The 20078-nt window shown below is 41.2% G+C and overlaps 1 protein-coding gene across 3 annotated transcripts in view; it reads left to right on the top strand.

Annotated features, from left to right (window-relative positions):
- The first annotated feature begins 9111 nt into the window (after window positions 1-9111).
- Window positions 9112-20078, top strand: part of EEA1 (early endosome antigen 1) — an 84862-nt gene continuing 73895 nt past the window's right edge. For 2 of the 3 annotated variants that reach the window (XM_059471502.1, XM_059471500.1), the window contains exons 1-3: window positions 9112-9238; window positions 17036-17128; window positions 19626-19748. In XM_059471502.1, coding sequence (XP_059327485.1) covers window positions 9215-9238; window positions 17036-17128; window positions 19626-19748 — 240 coding nt within the window. In that variant the 5' untranslated portion in view covers window positions 9112-9214. The remainder of the gene's footprint in view (window positions 9239-17035; window positions 17129-19625; window positions 19749-20078) is intronic. The other variant, XM_059471503.1, reaches the window with a different exon arrangement.

The raw sequence follows: 20078 nt of genomic DNA, 5'->3' as shown, positions 1-20078 counted from the left end.
TGAATCTGTCCCTGTGTCAGCTCAGCTCTCAGAGAATTTCAGAAATCCTTGTGGAGGAAGCAGATGTTCCCAGTGGTATCACAAAGAAAGAGGAGACAAGAAGACATTTGAGAAGGAGGGCATACTAAAGACCATAGCAAAACTTCATTTGGCATCTTCAAGGGAGGATTCAGTGAGAGCGGAGATTTAGAGTAAGCCTTGCTGGGGGACAGCCCTGGAGTAAAGCTGAGAAGCTCCAGAGGCCTCCCCAGCCATCACAGGCTGTTGGTGGGAGTTCACATTTTGTGTGATGACCCTACAGATGCAGAGAAGTGTAACTTGTAGAGCTCAAATCCCAACCATCCTCTGTATAGGATATAAAAGATCCTAAAAATTCAGGGAGAAGCAAATAATAACTGTACAAAATTCTAGCTTTTACATAGTTTTGTCTTGGGAGGAAATAGCCTGGGCCTTGACAGGTGAAAGGGGACAGACCTGATATAATAATCTGTAACAATTTTTGCAAAGATAGTTATAGTAGTTCTTGTTCTTGTTCTTTGTGAGCAGCAGACATCAGGAAACCAATATCTTTTATAAGAAACAGCAATTTGAATTTCTGACTGTGACTTCAGTTTGAAGTCTCTTTAATACTCTTAAAATATATTTCAGTTTAATAACCTCATTCAGCATCAATTTTTGCTTGGATTGGAGAGCACCTTTTATTATCTGCTATTTTTTACATTTATAAGAATAGTACTTAAACATCAAAGGAAGCATAAAAAAATAAGCTGTTTGGATCACTTCAGTAAATTGCTTATTGCTACTAATTGCCCACCACTTCATAAAATCCCTTTCTGTTTCATGGCTCTTCCTTGCAAAGCTCCGGTGAGCCTGAGATAACTCCATATCTGGTGTTGGGCAGGATGAAACAAGAAAACCTTTCAAATATGACTGCCTAGCAAAAGATTTTGAGAATATAGAAACTATATGCGAGATTGAAATGAAAGCAACCTTTGAGATACCTTAGTTGTGACCAGTTGAATGTAATCACCCCTGGAGGAAACAATTCCCTCTGCAAGCAGGCAGACCTAAGATTCAGAGCAGGCCTTGCAGCTTGGCAGATAAGCCCAAAGAATAAGATTTAGGGTTTAACACATAAACATAGTATGGTAATGTAGTGATTCTTATAGGTTGTGTGGAAATGTTATAAGATATGCATGCTGTAGTAGATTGGTTAATGAGAATCTGCATATTCAACACTGAAGACAATTTATTGTGTTGTGACAGGAGCTTCGCTCTCTTTTTGCTCTCTTTTTTGCTCCTTTTTGCTCTCTCCTGTTGCTCACTCTCCGTGCTCTCTTATATCTCTTCTCCCTTATCTCTTTGCCCGCCCTCATGCTCCTCTTTGCGCCCTTTTCTTTCTTTGTCTCTTTGTCCTCCCTCTGCACTCCTTCACCCCCTCCTTTTACATGCTCTCTGCTCTTAAACTTTTGTCTTTAACTCTCTTACTGTTTAAGCCTCTTTTCTCTCGGCCCTGCTCCGAGCTGCGGCTGGCAGCTCGCAACAGGGCCCTTCACCCACGCCCTTTGTAATAAACCAATAGTTTCATGACTTGGCTTCAAAGAGATCTCGTCTCCATCCATCCCTACCGTGCGTGACCCTTGTCACCTACAATCTGGTATCTCAATATTTAAAGTATAAGATTGTGACCCTCAATTCATTTTTTTGCCTTCCTTTTCCCATGCACTTCTAAGTCTCAGGTCTCCTTGTGAAACTTCAGAGCCAGGCCATTGCATTGTGCATCTGGAGGATTCCCACTGGTTCCCATACTCAACCATGTCTATGGTTATGGTCTCATACACCTCTCTGACAGGAACACCCTCATGCTATCCACCTTTCCCTGTCAACAGAGGCTCAAGCTGTGTTTCTCCCTAACAGGAGCGCCCATCCTTAATGGGAATCAAAAGTCAGGATGACCAAAAAAGCCCTGCTCAGTCATGAACCATGCGTAGTGGGTTTTCTCTTCCTTTAGTGTAGACTGGAATATTGATTTCAAAACCATACTGGGATCAGGTCCCACTGTGTGCAAGAGAGCCAAGACTCCAACGTTCAATATTGGGAGATTTCTTTGAATGTCTTGAAACACTGAATGCCTCCTCATTTCTTTTTCTGCCTTGGGCCATGCTACAACATGGATGTTCTGTACAAATTATTGTGACCATAATATTCCTGGGCAGCTGGGAAATGATGTAGAAGTAGATGATCCTTACCTCCTGCTTAAAGACAAATGACATTTTAACCTTTGTATTTTTGCAACTATACTGCCAGAATCTGGGAATACATTACACAAGCTTAAAAATTTAAGATTTTCACACTAATCAGTATTGTCCAATTGCCTACCAAAAAAAGGGCTTTATTATTCCCTATGGGAAATCTCTATACTTGATCAGAAATGTCTAATTTGAATAAAATGCCCTAACTTCAAAGAGTACACTTGATTTTCCATTTCTTGATCATTCAAATCACCTGGCAAACTCATCAAGAGGTTTTGGTGCCCTAAACACATTTTCTAGTCAGGTAGTTAAACCACCACTGAGACATTTTTTAGGTTGGATGATTTTATTTGGTTTTGTAATATTAAATCTTAAAAAAAAAATCTTTATATGATGCTTTTCTTGCTTCTTTGGTTTTAAAACTTTTTGGGGCAGACATGGTCCATGCTAAAACCTTCTACAATACATATCCAGTTTTGGGCGAGCCATTTCAGTGCCAAACTGGAAGTTAGGAATGAATATTTATTTTTGGAGCAGATACATCAGTGGCATTGCTCTTACTCATCTAAGAGAAGAGAGGTATAGAGGCCAGGCTGGGGTGACATGGCTTGGCAAATGGGACGTCAGAGTACTTAACTGTAGATCAGAAAAGCTACCAGCACAAACAGCACAATTCAGGTGTTTTGCAAATTTATTCTACCTAACAAAATGTATTAACATTGTTTTAAAGCAGTTAATGTCTTCTGGCCAGCTTTATAATGAATTTGATGTGGAAGATTTTTTGCCTGCAATCAACTTGCAGTCAACAGAAAGTATAAAACTGCTTTAACACTATAACCCACACTCAGCTTAGATAATACAGAAATTCAGTGGTGCATGTGTATTTGTTCCAGATTAAATCTGTATTGTTAGTTGACCCAGTAATGCATCTAGCTGGCATTAATTGAAAGGAGCATCAGCTGTTGAATGGCTGATCCTTGATAACTGTGTAACCATGTGGCATTTCATCATGTCACAGGAAGTGCATTTGTTACTTTTTCCTTCACTGATAACCAGTGCCTCTTTGCCCTAGGCTTTGGTACATGCATTTTATTTTCCATTAATAAATTAGATGGTTTGGGTTTTCCTTTTTGCTTCAGTATTTTGTGAAATTGCAAATTGTACCTGCTCTATGCCAGAAGAAGATGAGTGAAAGGTCCTGCTCTTTAGTTTTTTAGTACAAACATTTTAGCTAACAAAAGAAAAAAATAGAAAAAAAAAGAAAAAAAAAGAAAAAAAAAAGCTTAACTAAGAAAGATTTTTAATCCTCCTTTGTTTATACCCAAGATCCTTCCTTGTGTCTAAGTCATTACTACAATTTCTTCATGGACAGGTTTGGCTAGTACTGCAAGAAAATCAAGGGCTGGCCAGCCAGCATTTTGCAGTGTGCGCTTAGTTGTACACCTTAAAAATAGCATTTTAGTTCCTAGATGCAGTACACATTAAAATACAAATCTGGATGGCTTTGAGAGGTTATCTTTATAATAAGAGATATCATTAAGCATTATGGGATTAGTGTAATGCTGTGGGTCTATTTGTTTACTGTTTTAAGAAAGCCTGTTAACATCCTTGTATAGTTAAAATTCAGCCTCTTTATTTAGCAGCCTGTATTCTGACAATTTAAAAATGTTTAACTGAATTGCTGATGCAACACATGTACACAGTGACTCTCAATAAAGCCAACATTTATTGCATTTACTTACATAGAAGGCCATGAACAAATAGTGCATTAATGTTCAGAGAGAGGGAGGACAGTGTTTGAAGCAGTGCTCCATGGACCTTTCTATTAAAAATAAAAACAACCAACCAAACAAAATAACCCAAGCAGAAGCTTGTTGTTGCACTTGGTTAGATTTATGTTTGAAATAAACCAACCCATGTCAGACCTTCAGCAGTTTTTGCAGTTATGCAGAAGGGTGACCAAAATGATGTCCTTAACTATTATCATTAAATCTTCATACACTGAAAAGTTATCTAATTTCTGATTTCCTAGTTTCTGCTGTAACTGGGAAAGCACTACTAAAGTTAATTTTAATAACCATTAATACTGACATGCAAACGATCACTATTTCCCCTACTTCTTTCATTTGGCATTTAATCCATTTCGCTTAAAAATCTTTGAAATAGTCTCAAACGTGCCTAGACTGATTGAAATGAATAAGTTTGCTTCTAAGAGGAGGGAACGAGAAGCGACATATGTATATTAGCACATCCCAAGGTAAACAGATAACTCCAAAGAATCTGTTATTCAAAATATTTTAATTTTACTCTGCAGTGGACTTCCACAAAGGCCCTTTCTTGTTCCCTTTGACCCATTTTCTGTGCCATTTACTGGAAAGTACCCAGGCAAATTGTCAACAATTCCTAATGTCCCTGGAGTAATGGGATCAGAATGGCCATGGTATCACCACAGCTTTTTATGGTGGAATTAGAAAATGTTTCTTTTGTGGCAGGCTTTCAACTTTATGCGGAATAATTTCTTAGCTGAGGCATTTGGCTAAGAGTGCTCTGCATGACTCAGCAGCAGATCTTCTCCATCTCAGATTTTGGTTATATTAATATGAGGTTTATTTTTTACATGAACTTATACATATTTATGACTTAAGCTCCCTTGCATGCTGCTGGGCTTTCTCTAGTTCCAGTGCCTGCCTCTCCAGCTACTCCAGCAGAGCCACATGACATATGCTACACAGGGGTTCAGTATTGAGGTGGATGGAAAAGGAATCCGTGACTGAAGCAATTTTTTCATTGATAAAAGAGATAATTTTGTTATTCTGTCCTTAATTAGGGTTTCTTAAGGGAGAGCTGTGCAAATTTTCCAACATTCTGTAATACTAGAATGAAGTCATGACTTGGAGCTCTTGGATTTGTTATTGATGCTAGCCATGCAACCTTTATTAGCACACACACTCATTACTCATGCAAGCAATTGCACTGACTTGAAAGAGGCTCTCTGTAGCACAGGAACCAGCCTCGAGTCACCAGCTCTTTGTTAGAGACATCACCACAGAGTCAGCCAGGTTCTGAAGCAGCTGAGCAAACACACTCTCTATAATACACGCAGAGGGAAGTACTGGTACTCTGGCCAACCTCCTCAGTACCATGAGTGAAGAATTGGAGAGCTGTTATTTTAAACTGTAGTGAGAAGGGAATGGGTCAGGAACTATTGGTGATTAGTTCAAGCATAGACTGAAACTACCCTATGTGTTGCTAAATAGCCCTGCCTTCAGCTGAAAATACATTTTTGCTCAAATCTGCTCTTGATAAATTTTCCAAATTTTGTTGTACACCTTTCATAGAGTCATTGAGGTTTGTAAAGACCTGCAAGATCATCAAGTTCAACCTTTGACCAAATTTCGCCATGTAAACTAAATCATATTCTTTTAACAAACTGTTCAACTTGAAAGGAGAGAGCTTCAGCAAAAGATATGGGTAAATTTGAAAGCTCCTTACTGAAAGTATATAGAACAGCACACAGTGACAGTCAAAAGTGTACAGTTGAAGAGCTAGGAAAAAGAAAACAAACCAGAGGCTGATATCAGGATACTTAGAAATAACATCTTGAAAAAAATGGCATACTTTTCCAGTGCAGCACATCTTGAACCAAATGAGCTTGTGACCATGCCATTTTGAAGTTGGGAATTTTATATGACTGAAAATAGTCATCTGTATGAACACTAAAAACATGTAGGGCAATAAATAGCCCAGAAACTTGTAGGCTGTAAGTATAAGGAAGCATATGTACTGTGCATATACCACATGTGTTCCTTGACATTTTCTACCAAATTACAGTGGTTCCTTGTAGCCCTCAGTTGGGGTAGAAGATTGTGTGAACACCAATTTTTGTGAACCATGGTCCAGACATAATTGCTTTTTATTTGACTATATGCATAGCCATTAAAAACAAACAACAACTCCCTGAAGTCCCAACAAAACCCTGAAGCTATCTCTTGGAAGATCTGAGAAGTGCTGGTGCACACTGGGCCATCCTGAAAGCTGCTTGTACAGTCGACTGATTTCAGTTCTGTACTGAAAAAAAAAGCTGGCTTTGACAGATACACAAGAGTTGTTGTAGTTCGGACTCAGCCTTCAGCTTGTGTTTAAAGGAAAAGGTACCTGTTTCCAGCTGGTTTTGGAAAATCTTTGCTGTGATTGTGTTCTGAGACTTTCTACTAACAATTGACTTTTTAGGAAGGCACCTTCTAACCCTCTTGTCACCAAACCCTTAAGAGAGCTTGGATGAAATGAAAGTTTACAGCTCCCATGCCTGAGGACACAGCCTATTTACCAACAGCCAAAGATTCTACTGAATTTTAGGAGAGCGCATGATATGAATTCATAGATATTACCATACACACAATAGTTAAAAACAAGGACTTCCACTATAAGTGGGACAGATTTAATTTTTTCCCCCTAGATCCCTGCCCCAAGGATGAGTTTTTATGTGCATTCTCTGGTATGTAAAAGCAGCCACACTGCAGTCTTTCCTTGTGGCCAGGATTCAATAGGATCTCTCTTCTCCCTGGCTAACTATTTAAATTTGTAGGCACTTTGTATCTTTGAGCCTTATCTGACTCTGTTGTATTTGAAATTGGCCCACAGATTAACAAGTTACTGAGGGAGTGATATTTGGACAGGGAGACATGTGCATGTGTTCTAGTATTCAGACAAGGAAAGGATCATGTATTTCCTTTCAAGTCTTGCTGAGAAAAGCCTCCTCTGATATAAGACTGTTGACTAGTGTCCTCAAATCATTATCATCTTCCTCTGAGCACTCAGGAATTGCTAACCTAGAAGAGTAAAATACATTCTACAAAGATGGGTTAGTCAAGTTACTCAGGCCTGGCAAATCAAGCAGTCTGGCAGTTTGTTGTGTAGGCTGTCACTCTTGTTGAAATATCTATAAAACTTGCAGTCATTTCTGTTTAGATTCAGAGTAAGTATCTATGGTCTGCCTAAATATTTAAAGATCTGTACAGCTGTACAAAACCAATCTTATTCCCATTATTAATCCCAAGTACAAAACTCCCAAGACCCTACCTGCCAAATTTCAAAGCCATTTTGTACTATGGACACATAAAAATGATGTCATAGGTGTGACCAAACTCACCACTCAGCTGAAGCCATTACCAAGTGTGTGTGCTCTTAATGTGCCTCAATTGTGGATCCAATGACATGAACATGAAACATACTGGAACCTGTAGCTGGAGCAAACTGAGTGCAGTCATATAACACTGCTATGCTTGAAGCCTCCAGCTGTGGCAGCCAAATTCTTCTAAACATGTGCTCACAACTCACACCACGTGTGAGGATTTTAGAGTACTTAGAAATGTCAGCCTCTGGATGGAAAAATGGTTTTGATCTTTACAGCACAACTGGTGCTCTGCTGTGATATTTGTTCTAGCCGGCACAATTAGTCATTGACCAAGTTTATTATTTACTCATGACCCTTTGCCTGGCATCCAACATGTGAAAATTGCAGCTTTTGGACAGAAAGGAGAATTGTAACTTGTTGAATTACATATTCTAGAGGGTACAGGTATTCCGGTAACTCTCCTGCCACGTCTGATGTGGGGTTTTGTCTCAGCACCTATGGATACTGATTCTTTCTCAGTTAAACTTGTCAGGAAAATTAATCCATAAACACCAGAGGTTTATGTGCAAAAAGGAGACAGAGGAGTCCTGTAACTTTATCCAAATAAAGGGAGAGATCATGGGGCATTACTCATGGTGCCTCTCAAAATTTTTAGGGGACACAGCTCCTCCTTTTTATCCTAATTTCCTGGCTGCATTTTCTCTCTTTGTCCATTGGCTGAGGTACTTGAGAGGTACAGACTCCTTAAGACACTGAATACCTAAGATGCCGACTACCTAAGGCGCCCTTCTAATGTATACCACCCTCCTGTTTTTCTTTTTCCTTGTGTCTTTTTTTTTTCTTCAAATCTAGAGATTTAGCAGTCTTAAGTGAGTAACAGTCTGTGTCAATTAATGGAATGTGTACGGAATTTATGGTCCCCCTACCATCAGGCTCACAGTTTGTTTGTAAAGATACTTCTTTCTAACTCCTTTTAACCTGATGCTTTTTTGTACCCTTTTTTTTCTTTTTCTTTTTTTTTTTTTTAATAGGTGTGTGTGTGAGTAAAATGTTCTTTTCTAATATTTAAAAAACACCTAATGGGTCATACCACAAGGTCGTCTTTCCAGCTGAGGGCTTGAAACAAGGAGCTGCTTCATCAGAATTAAATTTGAGGTTAGTTATCCAAACAAGTTCACTCCAACAATCCTCCCTGAACGCTCATTTGTCAGTACTTTCCGTGCCGCACGAGTGATAAAGTAACACAGGGCTGCATTTGCGCTCCGCCTCCTCCAGTGAGCCCTCAGCCGCAACCTCAAACTACAGCCCTTGTCCTTCTCTCGGCCGATGCCAGACTGATGCCAGTAGCAAGGGGCCCGCAGCTGACGGGAGCCTGGTGCGGCCCCCGAGGGGAGAACGGGCGAGGGCAGGGGGCAGAGACACCGCAGCCCCCGCCCTGCCCTCAGCAGCCATGACAGGGCAGCGGAGACCCCGGGCACGGCGCAGGGACAGACCGAGAGCTGCGGCGCTGGGCCCGGTACGGGGGGAAGGAGCGGGGCCCGGGCCCCGCGGAGCGATCAGGGCGCAGACCCCATCCCGTCGCGGGAGCAGCCCCCGGCACATCCCGCACCTCTATCCCGCTTTGCCTCCCCCGCTCCTCGCGGCCGGGCGGCGGCTGCCCCTTCTGCGCGGGACCCGCCCCTCCCCGGGGCGGAGCGCGGCGGCTGCCCCGCCTCCCCGGCCGCGGCGGCTGTCACGGGGCTAGCGGGCCGCACCGGGCTCCTGCGGGGCCCCGCGGCTTCCCTTCGGCCTGGCCGCGGCTGCCCGGCGGCATCCGCGCTCTACCACCATGCTCAGGCGGATTCTGCAGCGGGTAAGGCAGCGAGGCCCGCCCCAGCGGCGAGGGCGGTGTGCCGTGCCGTTGCCGCGCCGGTGTCGCTTCCTGGTGCCGGCCGGGCTCGGAGCCGCGCTCCCCGCGGCAGAGCCGGAGCCACCGGCCCTGTCCGGCCCGTCCTGCGGCGCAGGGTGCGGGTTAGGGCCGTCGCGGCCCCGGAGGCCGTGAGTTTGTCCGCCCCCGTCCTCTCGCTGGGGGACGGCCCGAGCCCCGACGGGACAGGACGGGCCGGGCCCGCCGTCCCGGCTGGGGGCGGCGTCGCGCCCCGGGCTGGGCGGAGGTGCTGGCGGCGGGCGGTTCCCGCGGCCCGGCCTGTCGGAGGGGCGAGGGGCGGCCCTGGCCGGCGTGGCTCCTTTCCGTAGCGCGGCGGCGTCTCCGCCCGCCGCCTGCGCCCGTTGCCGCGGCTGCGGCCGCCCGCTCATAGGGCAGGATAAAGGGAAGCCCGGCCTGGGGAGAGCCGCCGCCGCGACCTGCGGTGATTTCCTCGGGGGCTGGCAGGCAGCAGGCTCTTAACGCCGTTCGGCCGCCTCCCGTGTTTTAGGAGCCGGCTTTTCCGGCAGCTCTGCCGGGCCAAGTTGTGCCACTCGTTTTTGAAACCCTTCTGGCTTGCCCAGATCCCCGCGCCGGTGCTGGTCCCCTTGCAGTTGGCCTGCGGCTCGGGGGGCGCTCCGGGGAGCGCTGTTGCGGGGCAGGTGCCGGCGCGGTGCCGGCTCGGTGCGGCCGCGGGCTCGGCGGGGAATGCGCCCAAGAAGGGTGAGTCACGGCGGCGGGGGGCAGGCAGCGCTCCAGATCCCGCACCGGCAGGGAACCGGGTCCGTGACACGCAGGAGGCGCTCACGGCTAGAGCGAAAACCAGCTGCTCTCCCCGTTTTATCCGCTGTTGCTTCCAAAGCGTGCTGTCTGTGTAACACCTCTGCGAAAGAGTGTTTCGTTGGAAACGCTGGCTTGCTCTCCTTATCTGCCTTACAAAGAAGCCTTGTTACAAAAATGAGAGTTAGAGGAAATAAAGTAAGCATACCACCAACTTTTTCAGTGTAAAACATTTCTCTGGTTATTTTTCAGTCGTAGACCCTGAGCAGGTGAAGATCTTGGTCTATTTGGAGCTTCGTGTTTACAAGGAAGAACTTCCTTCCTGAAGCTTAATGGGAAGCCTTGCTAACGAACAGGGAAACTTAGTACGGACTTAATTAAATATTGGCAGCAGTTAACTGGGTGTTTATTGATTCTGAGAAACACCAGGCCATCAGGGAAGGCTTCTGTAAAAAAGGAGAAAGCTTCATACAGTGCCAAAGGATATTTGCCCCTAAGTAGGAATTCTGCTAAACACATCTTATTAACATCTAAAGTCAAAGCAAAAGTTTCTGTGTGAGAAACAGACATCTTTTCCTAAAAGATTGAACAAATAGTTCTCCAGTTGCTCCTGAAAATTATGAGATTATTGTCAGGAAAGGTGAAACAGACTTCTTTCTGCCTAAAAATTAAACAGAGAAATGCCAAGATTTTTGAAGGTGTTAACCTTTAATTGCTGAAAATAACTAGGTTTTTAAAAATTCACCTCATACTAAAAGTGGCTTTAGGCATTTTGTAAAAATGGTGATTACATGTACAACCTTGTACATACCTACCATTTTGACTTGCACTCTGGTTGGCAAACTGTGAAAAATACTTCTGCTGTACTTTGATATTAAAAATGAACCTTAGGTATATGTCAGATATTTTAATAAAGAACATAATTATTAATATCTTTCATGTGTGTTGTGCAGTAATTTGAAGGACAAGGAACCTCCACTTGACCATTTGATTGTCCATCATTTGTATAGCTGGCAAAAAACTCCTGCCTTTCTGTCACTGAAACATAGTTTCTTGTGTATCTGTTTGGTTTGTTATATGCTTATAGGTGATGTCACTCTTTCTAGCCAGAGAGCTGGTCATCTTGAGTTACAAAAGCATGTTTTTTGAAAAAAGGAATTCTTTATTACATTCCTTTTTGTTGCAGCTGGCTGACAAGCTGCAAAGGAGGAAGACAACAAAGATATGGTTTATAGTTTCTGATTCCTGAAGTTTCTAAACCTCAAATGTTTATTTTTTATACTACTTCTCTACCTTGATCACCTTTCTGTTTCATCCCCAGTTGTAATTTCTGTTTTTAAAAGCATCTTCACTGTGACTTTGAATGACATATTTTCAAAGTAGAAAGAATTATATACTAAATATTACTTATTTGGCTTTTGAGGTTAGCATCTCCATGCTGTCTTCAACTAGCTTCTCATTTTACATCTTCCCTACAAGCTTCTAAATTTTTTTACAAGTTTCTAAATTTTATGTGTGTTTTCAACATGGTATCTCAGAGATCCACCTGTGTTGTATGTTTGCACCATAACACCCCCTTTGGTATGTTGTTGTCACTTCCTGGTTTCATGCATTGTTCATCATACTGATCTAGAAAAAGGTAGTTTTTCCCAAAGGCATCTGCATGGAATGTCTGAGATGCCCCTTTCCTGCTCAAATAATTTGAGTAATAGTCTTTTCTTTATTGTGTTCAGCTTTGATGCCCTCTGTGGGCATTGTGTCATCTCTCTGTTAATCTACTATGGGACAGTGGCAGTTGCCTCTGGCCTGTTAAAGCAGAGCTCATTTCTTGTATTGGCAAGGAGGAGGCATTTATTTCCAGCTGGTAGAAAACTGATTACTTTGACCTCCTTCTGAGCCTTCTTCCCATTGCTCATGATTTTTTACTGGGCGACTCATCTATTGGAGCAGTGTGACTACTTTTGCATTAGTTTTTGTCTCCATTATTTGTCTTTAACAGTCTACAACTGTTGGCTACTCTGCTCTGTTGGGTGGGTGCTCTCTGCTCTTCTATTGCTTTCTGTTTCTAACTAATGCTCGAGTTCTTGGTCTTGAGATCTTGGTGTCTGGGGGAGAACAGGGCTTTTCAGGCATTTCTGTAGCTCGGGTAGTACAGTCACCTTTTCTCTTAATCCAAGCTCAGGCACAGAGGTATTTACTTGTCTGAAATCATTGCATCTCATGCCTGACTTATAATTTTCACATTTATAAGTGCAGGGCTCACTAGATAGCATATTTACTTGGATAGATGCTGAACTGCAGCTGTGCCTCTGCCCTCTCCTCAAAGGGAGCACGTGTGCCTCTTCTTGGGCACAAAGTGTGCTTGTGTGAAACTGATGGCATGATGAGAAAGAAAAGTTTTATGCCCTCTGAAGTCAGGAGTAATTTCATTTTACAGAGTCATAAAGTAGCATCACACTGCTTTAGAAGTAAATGGTGATACTGTTCTGTATGGCAAGATATACTGTTCTGAGCACCGAGAGTTCTTTGGCAAAAAGGGCTTTGGCCCTCTTACCTTCTCATTTTTGTGCCTTGTTTGTTGCTTCAGGACCTTTTTATGGTTGTAGTAGTACCCTTAGTAGTCATATTTAAATCTGTGCTGGAAAAACTGTTAAATCCGTATTTTTTCACATTTTCTCAAGGCTTTACATATTTTTTCAAAGGTTTTAATTTATTCTGAATTTAAAATTTCTGAAAAGAGTCTTCTGACTGAAAGGAATGTAGCTATAGACAGATAAAAGACTATGCAAAAATGACACAGTAGTGGTCCATATTTATACTCCCTCATATTAAAGCATTAACTCAACTCACTCATTATATAATTTTCTATTCCTTTTCAGAAAACAAGCTGTAATCATTGTCATAATTTTTGTTGTTAATGATGTTTCTTTATATTAGCTTGCAGTTTTGAGAAAACATAGAGAACAGCATGATGAAGTTTAGCATATTACTTCTACAACTCTAGGGCTAGCAGTAGAAACACAGGTTTCTCTGCAGAGTAAACAAATGTAATTGACAGCTAGGAGGGAACTATGCTGGATCAAAGACTAACTTTGCATTAGTCTTTCAACTCTGGGTATGCCTTCAGATGTCAAATGCTACTTTTATAACTATACATACACAGAAGCCTGTGTGGAAATTTCCTTTTTCTCTGGGATTAGTAAGTCATTTATTTGCTCCCCTGTATAGCCCATCTGAAAACAAAGAATATCATTCTGAGTCCTTTCATAGATCACAAAGTCCAAATTGTTCAATGTGTTGTGATTCTTTTTTGTTTAATGGAATGTGATACCACAGTGGTATGGGAGCATAGCATGACTGTGTGTGTGAACCCATTTGATGATGCAATGATTAATTAAAAAAACACCTTTGCAATGTCCCATTCTTTATATGGTAGGTGAAGGATATTTAAATTACATTACAACCTTGAAAGATAAATTAATTTTGTTTTTGATCTTGGCTTCCTTAACATTCTTCCAATTTTTTATTTAATTTTTTGTATCCATTTTGCAAATGGATACTATGAACTATAACTTGAAAGTTACTTAATGACCTCTTTCCTTCTCACTCTTCTTTCCCATGCATGGCGCTCACCAGTAAATGTCACCATTTGTACTAAGCTTTCTAAATCTAGCCTGGAATTATGCTTTCTCTTTTCAAGAGCACACATTGATTTTTGAAAGGTTAAAGGATTTTACCAGGTACTGTGTAATAACTTCTGTCATACAATGCATGCAATAAGACATGCCATCCAGTGCTTATTAGTGTGATCATAGCATGCCTGAAGAGTTTCATAAAGCAAGTACTTTGAGCAACCATGGAGTAATAGCAGTGTAAAGTGGAGTAATAACAGAAGAGCTTGCAACCTGGAGGTTGTAATAATCTCAAATTTGTAGTGCTAGAACTAGCAAAACTTAATATGCAAATCTCATTGCAAAATGGAGTCAGCTCTGGGGTGAAATGGGATGGGCAATTAAAAATGTGCAGTAGTGTTGGATAAGGAGTTACGATATGAGGTGAAGAAAATTTTATGTTAATTGTTACAGAAGATTCTTGGTTTGGGGACAAAATGATTCATTAGCTATGCTGAAAGTGTTTGTTCAGATATTGCAAAAGTGGAGGTAGATGCTGCCTGTCTAAAGACACAGTTGGACCATCTCTTAGTGCCTCTGAAACATTAGATGCAATATTCTAACTTACCTGTCTTCTTGGGAGACCTGGCTTCAACTTACCATTTGTTTTAGATATTATTCTTCTGACTGTCAATGGAACACAACCCACATGTTCATTCATGGAGTTACTTACCTTGCATTTCAAAGCTTTCCTGCAGGGTGTGTGTTTCTGTGGGCAGCACTTCTTAATGCTACTGAACAGTTGGGGCAGGAAGGGAGCTCAGGAGCTCCCTGGTCTGAGCAGTTAGCAGGATCAGCTTGGAGGTCAAGAGCAAGTTGCTCAGGCCTATCTCATACTGGAAAAGCTGTTCTTTACATCCAGTAGGAATCTCTCATTACAGTTTTTGTGTCTGGACTTCCCACTGTGGTCTTCCCAAGCTTAGACCAGCTTGGCTTCCTCTGTTTGATGGCCTCTTCATGAGTGGTGATGTGCCTGCTGTTTGGCACTCCCAAAGCTGTCTCTACTTCCAGGCTGAGCTGGCTCTGTTGCCTCAGCTTCTCACATGGGTCAGATGCTTCATCCCCAGATGTGTTGGTGGCCTTTTGCTAAACTCATGTTTATCAGTGTTCTCCCTGGACTGGGAGAGCAGTATCTGATGTGCTCCACTGGCTGCTGGCCAGTGGGGAGTGGTCACTTCCTTTGATCAGCTGGCTGTGCTCCTTGTTAGCACAGTCCAGGCTCCTGGCAGCCATCTCTGCAGACCGGGCACGCTGCAGGCTCCTGTTTGGCATGCTGGCTGACACAAGGCCTCAGTCCTTTTCAGCAGAGACCTCTGTTACTGCCAGGAGTTCTCCTTCCCTGGCACAGGACTCTGCATTTGTCCCCGTTGAATTGCATAGGGTTCCCCTTGGGCTGTTTCTTCTGGCATTTCTAGGTCCCTCTGAGTGGCAGCCCTGCCCTCGAGTGTATCAGCTGGCCCTCTCAGTTTGATGTCACGTGGAAGCCTGAGGAGTGTGCAGCTGTGGTCCATGCTGGGATGCACCTTGTTTAGTGTCTGTATCAGTAACCCTGGGAGGAAGTACCAATGCCTGCACTTTGACATATTTTGTATGTGTATGGTATGTCTGCTTACCCCCTTTTTTGCCTCTCCTATTATTACCTTGCAGAGCTTGCATTGCCTTGCCTATTCCTTTTGTATGCTGTGCTAGAAGGAAGTGGTGTTCATACTTTCTTTAGAAATACAATACAGCTAGAGTGAAAAAGCCATGGAGTAGGAAAACCAGAGTATGTTGATCACATAACTGATAACTTCAGAGAAGGCTGGAATAAGGAAAGATGGTTGTCTTCTCTTACTGTCACCAGGCCCCATAGCTTAGTGCTTCACTCCTCACTTCCCTTTGGCCAGTCTTCAGAGCCTTTCCTAAACTGAAGTGTATATCACTGGGAATTAGGTCCTTAATCAGTAAACTTGATCTGTTTATAACATATTTTTTAGATTTGATAAAAAGTAAAAGGCTTTGTTATCTTTGTTATCTATGAAAGTTGAAAATAAAACACCTTTTTAAAACAAAGCAGGAAAATATACTTAATATTCAAAGAATGTGAATAATGTGTGCTTCAGATTTCTTATAATAGGTTATATAACTGATTTGTCTTAAAAAAAAAAGGAACTATTTGAGTAAGAGAATTCTTTTCCAGATAAGATTTTGGAGGCACCAAGATCAAGAAACTAAAATTCTGTCCCTCTCTCTGTAGATTTCAATCTATATATTTAAATTCTTTATCCTCTTAGATTAAAATATAAAATCCTTTGTAGCATTACAAGTATTTCCAGATGGGCCAAAATACAGCCATAGCATTACTTTATTCCATTTGAGATTGTCATACTGGAGCTAGATAATGAACTTTTTGTCCTTTGTTGAAACTAGGATTGTATATACATATTGAGATAATTTTTTAATGATGTTTCCTTTGAGAATGCTTACTCTTCTGCATCAGTTAAGCAGTGACATTCTGGAGATGAGTAAGAGAAGTTAAAACAAATTTAAATCAAAGCTATAGTTAAATAAGGATTATAAGATACAATCCATCTACTCAGATTTTGAATCATGTAGTATTTAAATTTTATTCGCTTATTTTATCTAAGTCTGTAATTTCAAATCAATGCTGTAGTTTTGATTTTCAGCCTATTCATAGAATATGTCTTTATAGGTTGTCTTACTGATTAGCATGTTTTAACTTTACCACAGGCTCGATTATTACTTTTATTTTTTCCAATCAAGACAGTGTACCTGCTTGGGTGCTTGTTGGATCAACAGGGTTCTCAAACTTCAGTTTTCTGTCTTTCATATATTTAAGGGCTTGTCCATAATGTAGACAAGTTATCAAGAAAGTAGGATAATACTAATTTACTACTAAAGAAAGTTTTTAGATGGTAATTTCTACTGTTTTCCTGTAGGATACAGTGACCTAATTTAACATCACCGAGAGTAATACAATGGCAGAATTTAGCCAAAGTTTTTGTTTTGTTGTGAGCATTTATGAGAGGAAGTGGTTTAAAATCCTGGCCTTTGCTTCTGGTATCTGCTTGGATTTTTATGAATGGAGAGTGTTGGATAGAAGCTCTTTTTGAAGTGTTGTGCTGAAAGTTATATAATTGCTTGTCAACCTGTTCACTTCTTGTGGAGGGAAAATACCTCTGTATTCCAACAAGTAGAAGAGGGGCCTTTGCATAGGATATGTATTGTGCTTTATTAAATATTTATTAAGTATTAAGATGTAGACTCTCACTTTTGTCTTGCCCATCTATTTCAGACTCCAGGTAGAGGTGGGTCTCAGAGCTCGGATTCGGATTCATCTGCCACGCCTGGAAATGCTGTGGACGTGAACAACGACGGCTCCTCAGAGGTACTGTGCACATTCACGGGGCTGGTGTCTTAAATCTTGGATGCTGCTTCCATGGAGCTGTTGGAGTAACTTTTGATGCCCTTCTTAAATATCAGGTTGCAAATGTCATATTCTAAAAATTGTTTGTTATTTAAATAAAAAAAAGACGAGGCCATGTTTATATGTAACTATTAATTAGGCTTATCTATCCAAGTAATCACAAGCAATTCTTCCTGTAATTCTAGAGATGAATTATTAAAATTAAAAGCAATGAGATGTAAGCTTAAGACTCCTTGTTAATAAATCTTTCATGAGAGCTGCAAAAAACAAGGATTGACATTTTATCATGCCTGTACTTCAGTTTCACCTTGCTTCTGCTAAGCTATAATGTATACTGGAAACCTCTTCCTTCATGTGAAGTATCAAATATATTGAATTTTATTTGGTAGATAAATGTATTTGGAGTATAAATCCTATCAGTGTTTCATGTGTTTCATGTGCTGCATGCCATACTTAATCATCAGAATAAGTTGTTATTCTTGCTGCAATCCCATATTTTAATGTCTTTGTATTTACAGTGTTGTCTGTCATTAACTCTGAAAAATGCAAACTGACTTCACTGGCTGTTGAAGCTCATTTGTGCTAATGTAGCCTGATTACCTATCTTGGAAATGTTTTGAGCTTAACATACATACACAGTGCAGGGTTAATTGCCCCTATTGCAACATTAAATGGAGCGAAGTGCCCTTTATTATACTGAGTAAAATGTGTGATGATTCAAATATTCCAATGTCTGATACAAGATAAGAGAAACTTTCACTGTGCTGTTTAAAATCCTATCTGTGCATCTGCTTATTTCTACTTTCTTAATGCCTTATTGCAGTCAATGTAATCAGACATTCCATAATATTTTGCTGCATGTTCTACATGTCACACATTTTTGAGTCCTAGTCTGTTTTGTGTGCATATTTAACAATCCCTGAAGCAAATAAATATTCTTAAATTGAAGACTGAAAATCTTACTACTTTCGTAGTTGATTAAGGCATAAAAACATGCAATGGGATGATTTCTCCTTTCTAAAGTTTGGTTAAAATGATACAGATCTGTTAATATGAGTGCAGCATCGCTGACTGTACAGCTTGTGGGTGCCATAGGGTACCTCACTACTAATGGAGCGGTGTTTTCTTGGCATGTGTGGTGATGTGCCTGCACTATTGCCCCATTGGCTGTTCTTTCTACTGAGTTGAAACTGGGTCAGACCAAAGGCTGCCTTGTCACTCTTGACATGCATTTGTTACATTAAAAAAAAGTAAATTCCATCATTACTTGCATTGGGTATTATCCTTAGCATTGAATTCCGTAGTCTGTTTGAAACTGAGCTCCGAACCTGGTGATGGGTTTTTAATTTCACATGTAACGCTACTCGAATCTGTTAGCCTTCCTTTTCCCTCACTGCTTCCCTGAGGTCTTGTCTCTCCTGGAGCTTCTCTTCAGGAGCACTATAGTTGGTCTCTGCAGAATGTTTGCTGTTTGTTTTATCTTGATATTCCACATTATTCTGCAGTCAGAAGTCCATTAACTTGTTTTCACTCCAGTTTCTTAGCTAGATTTTCTAATTTGTATTGCTGCAAGATTCAAATGGAGAATAATTGTGAAATCTGTGCAGATTTGTATGTTTCCTTTCTCCTCAAGCCTGGTTGAAATAAATCCTGATTTTTGAGAATTGTAGTATGAAACAGAAGGAGTGGGAAAGTCTGAATTCAGACTGCTCAAACTGCTCAAGAAGAGGTAAAAATTTGCTCATGTCCTGTCTGTGACCATATTGGCACTTCAGGTCCCAGGCAGACATATAATGAAGTCTTTTATTCACTGTGCAATATGCCCAGGGAGGAAACATTTCAGTTTCTCTTACCTTTGCAGCTTAGGTCCCAGTGCAACTGTCAACAGTACAGGGTTGCTAAATACTCCATGCTTGCAGTGAGTCTGCCAGTGAGATGGTGCTTTCCTTGGTGTAATGTAACTGTGTTAACTAGACAGGTTTGCCTCAGCCTCTGCTGCTGCTGTTGCAAACTTGCTTATTAATTTATAGAGGCATTTCTGCAGTCTCACTGCACCACTCCTCCCTTTTTGTCTGAAACATCTGAGCAACCTTATGGGAAACCTTGTGATGAGGTGGCTTAATGCCTTGTAATGCTTCATTCACAATATTTTATGCAGCTTGTTCCTGTGTCACATGAAGGGGCACCAGGAGTGTAAGGAAAACACATAGTGGTATGCAGCATGGTTCTAGTTTCTAGGGCATGTTTTAGATTTATTTATTTTCATGTCCTTAATAACTCTTCCTTCTTGCTTTCTCTATGGTATTGCTATGGTTTTTAAAAATTCTCTCTCCAAAAGGAAAACATACTTTGCTTTTGGTGATTGTAGAGAGCTTTCAACAAAGAATTCAAACTTTTGATTCCAGATCTGCATTTTTTGTCTTTATTAGTTTCTTATAAACAAATATGCGTTTCACAGGGCTTCATCTGTCCATTGTGTATGAAAGTGTGTGTAACTCCCACTGATCTGTCTGAACATTACCAGAGTGAGCACACTGGGACAGAAGGAAGACAGGAGCTTCGTGACCTCCCAGCTACTAGTGTGGGTCTTGTTTATTTTGTTTAAATACCTTTGGTGATGGGCTGCTTTAAATGAATGACATATTTTCCTGGTGTCAGCCTTTTAAATTGTTTCTTTTGATTCCTTGCTTAAACAAAATTTGATCTCATGTGCATGATTCCAACGTATACATTCACCCGAAGAATTAATTCATGTCTAGTTTTGTGGTTTGCAGTTGTCTGTCACATGAAATATTTGCAGTATTGGAAGACTTGCATTACTGATATATACACTTCTCTTTTTAAACTACTTTTGCTTGATTTTCTTATTAAAAAGACTGTTTCCTTATTTGATTGTCTTCACATCAAACTC

This window comes from Ammospiza nelsoni, chromosome 5 (genome assembly GCF_027579445.1).
Source record: "Ammospiza nelsoni isolate bAmmNel1 chromosome 5, bAmmNel1.pri, whole genome shotgun sequence".
Taxonomy (NCBI): Eukaryota; Metazoa; Chordata; class Aves; order Passeriformes; family Passerellidae; genus Ammospiza; species Ammospiza nelsoni.
Note: the sequence above shows the minus strand (reverse complement) of the source record. Positions and strands in the feature narration are given on the sequence as shown.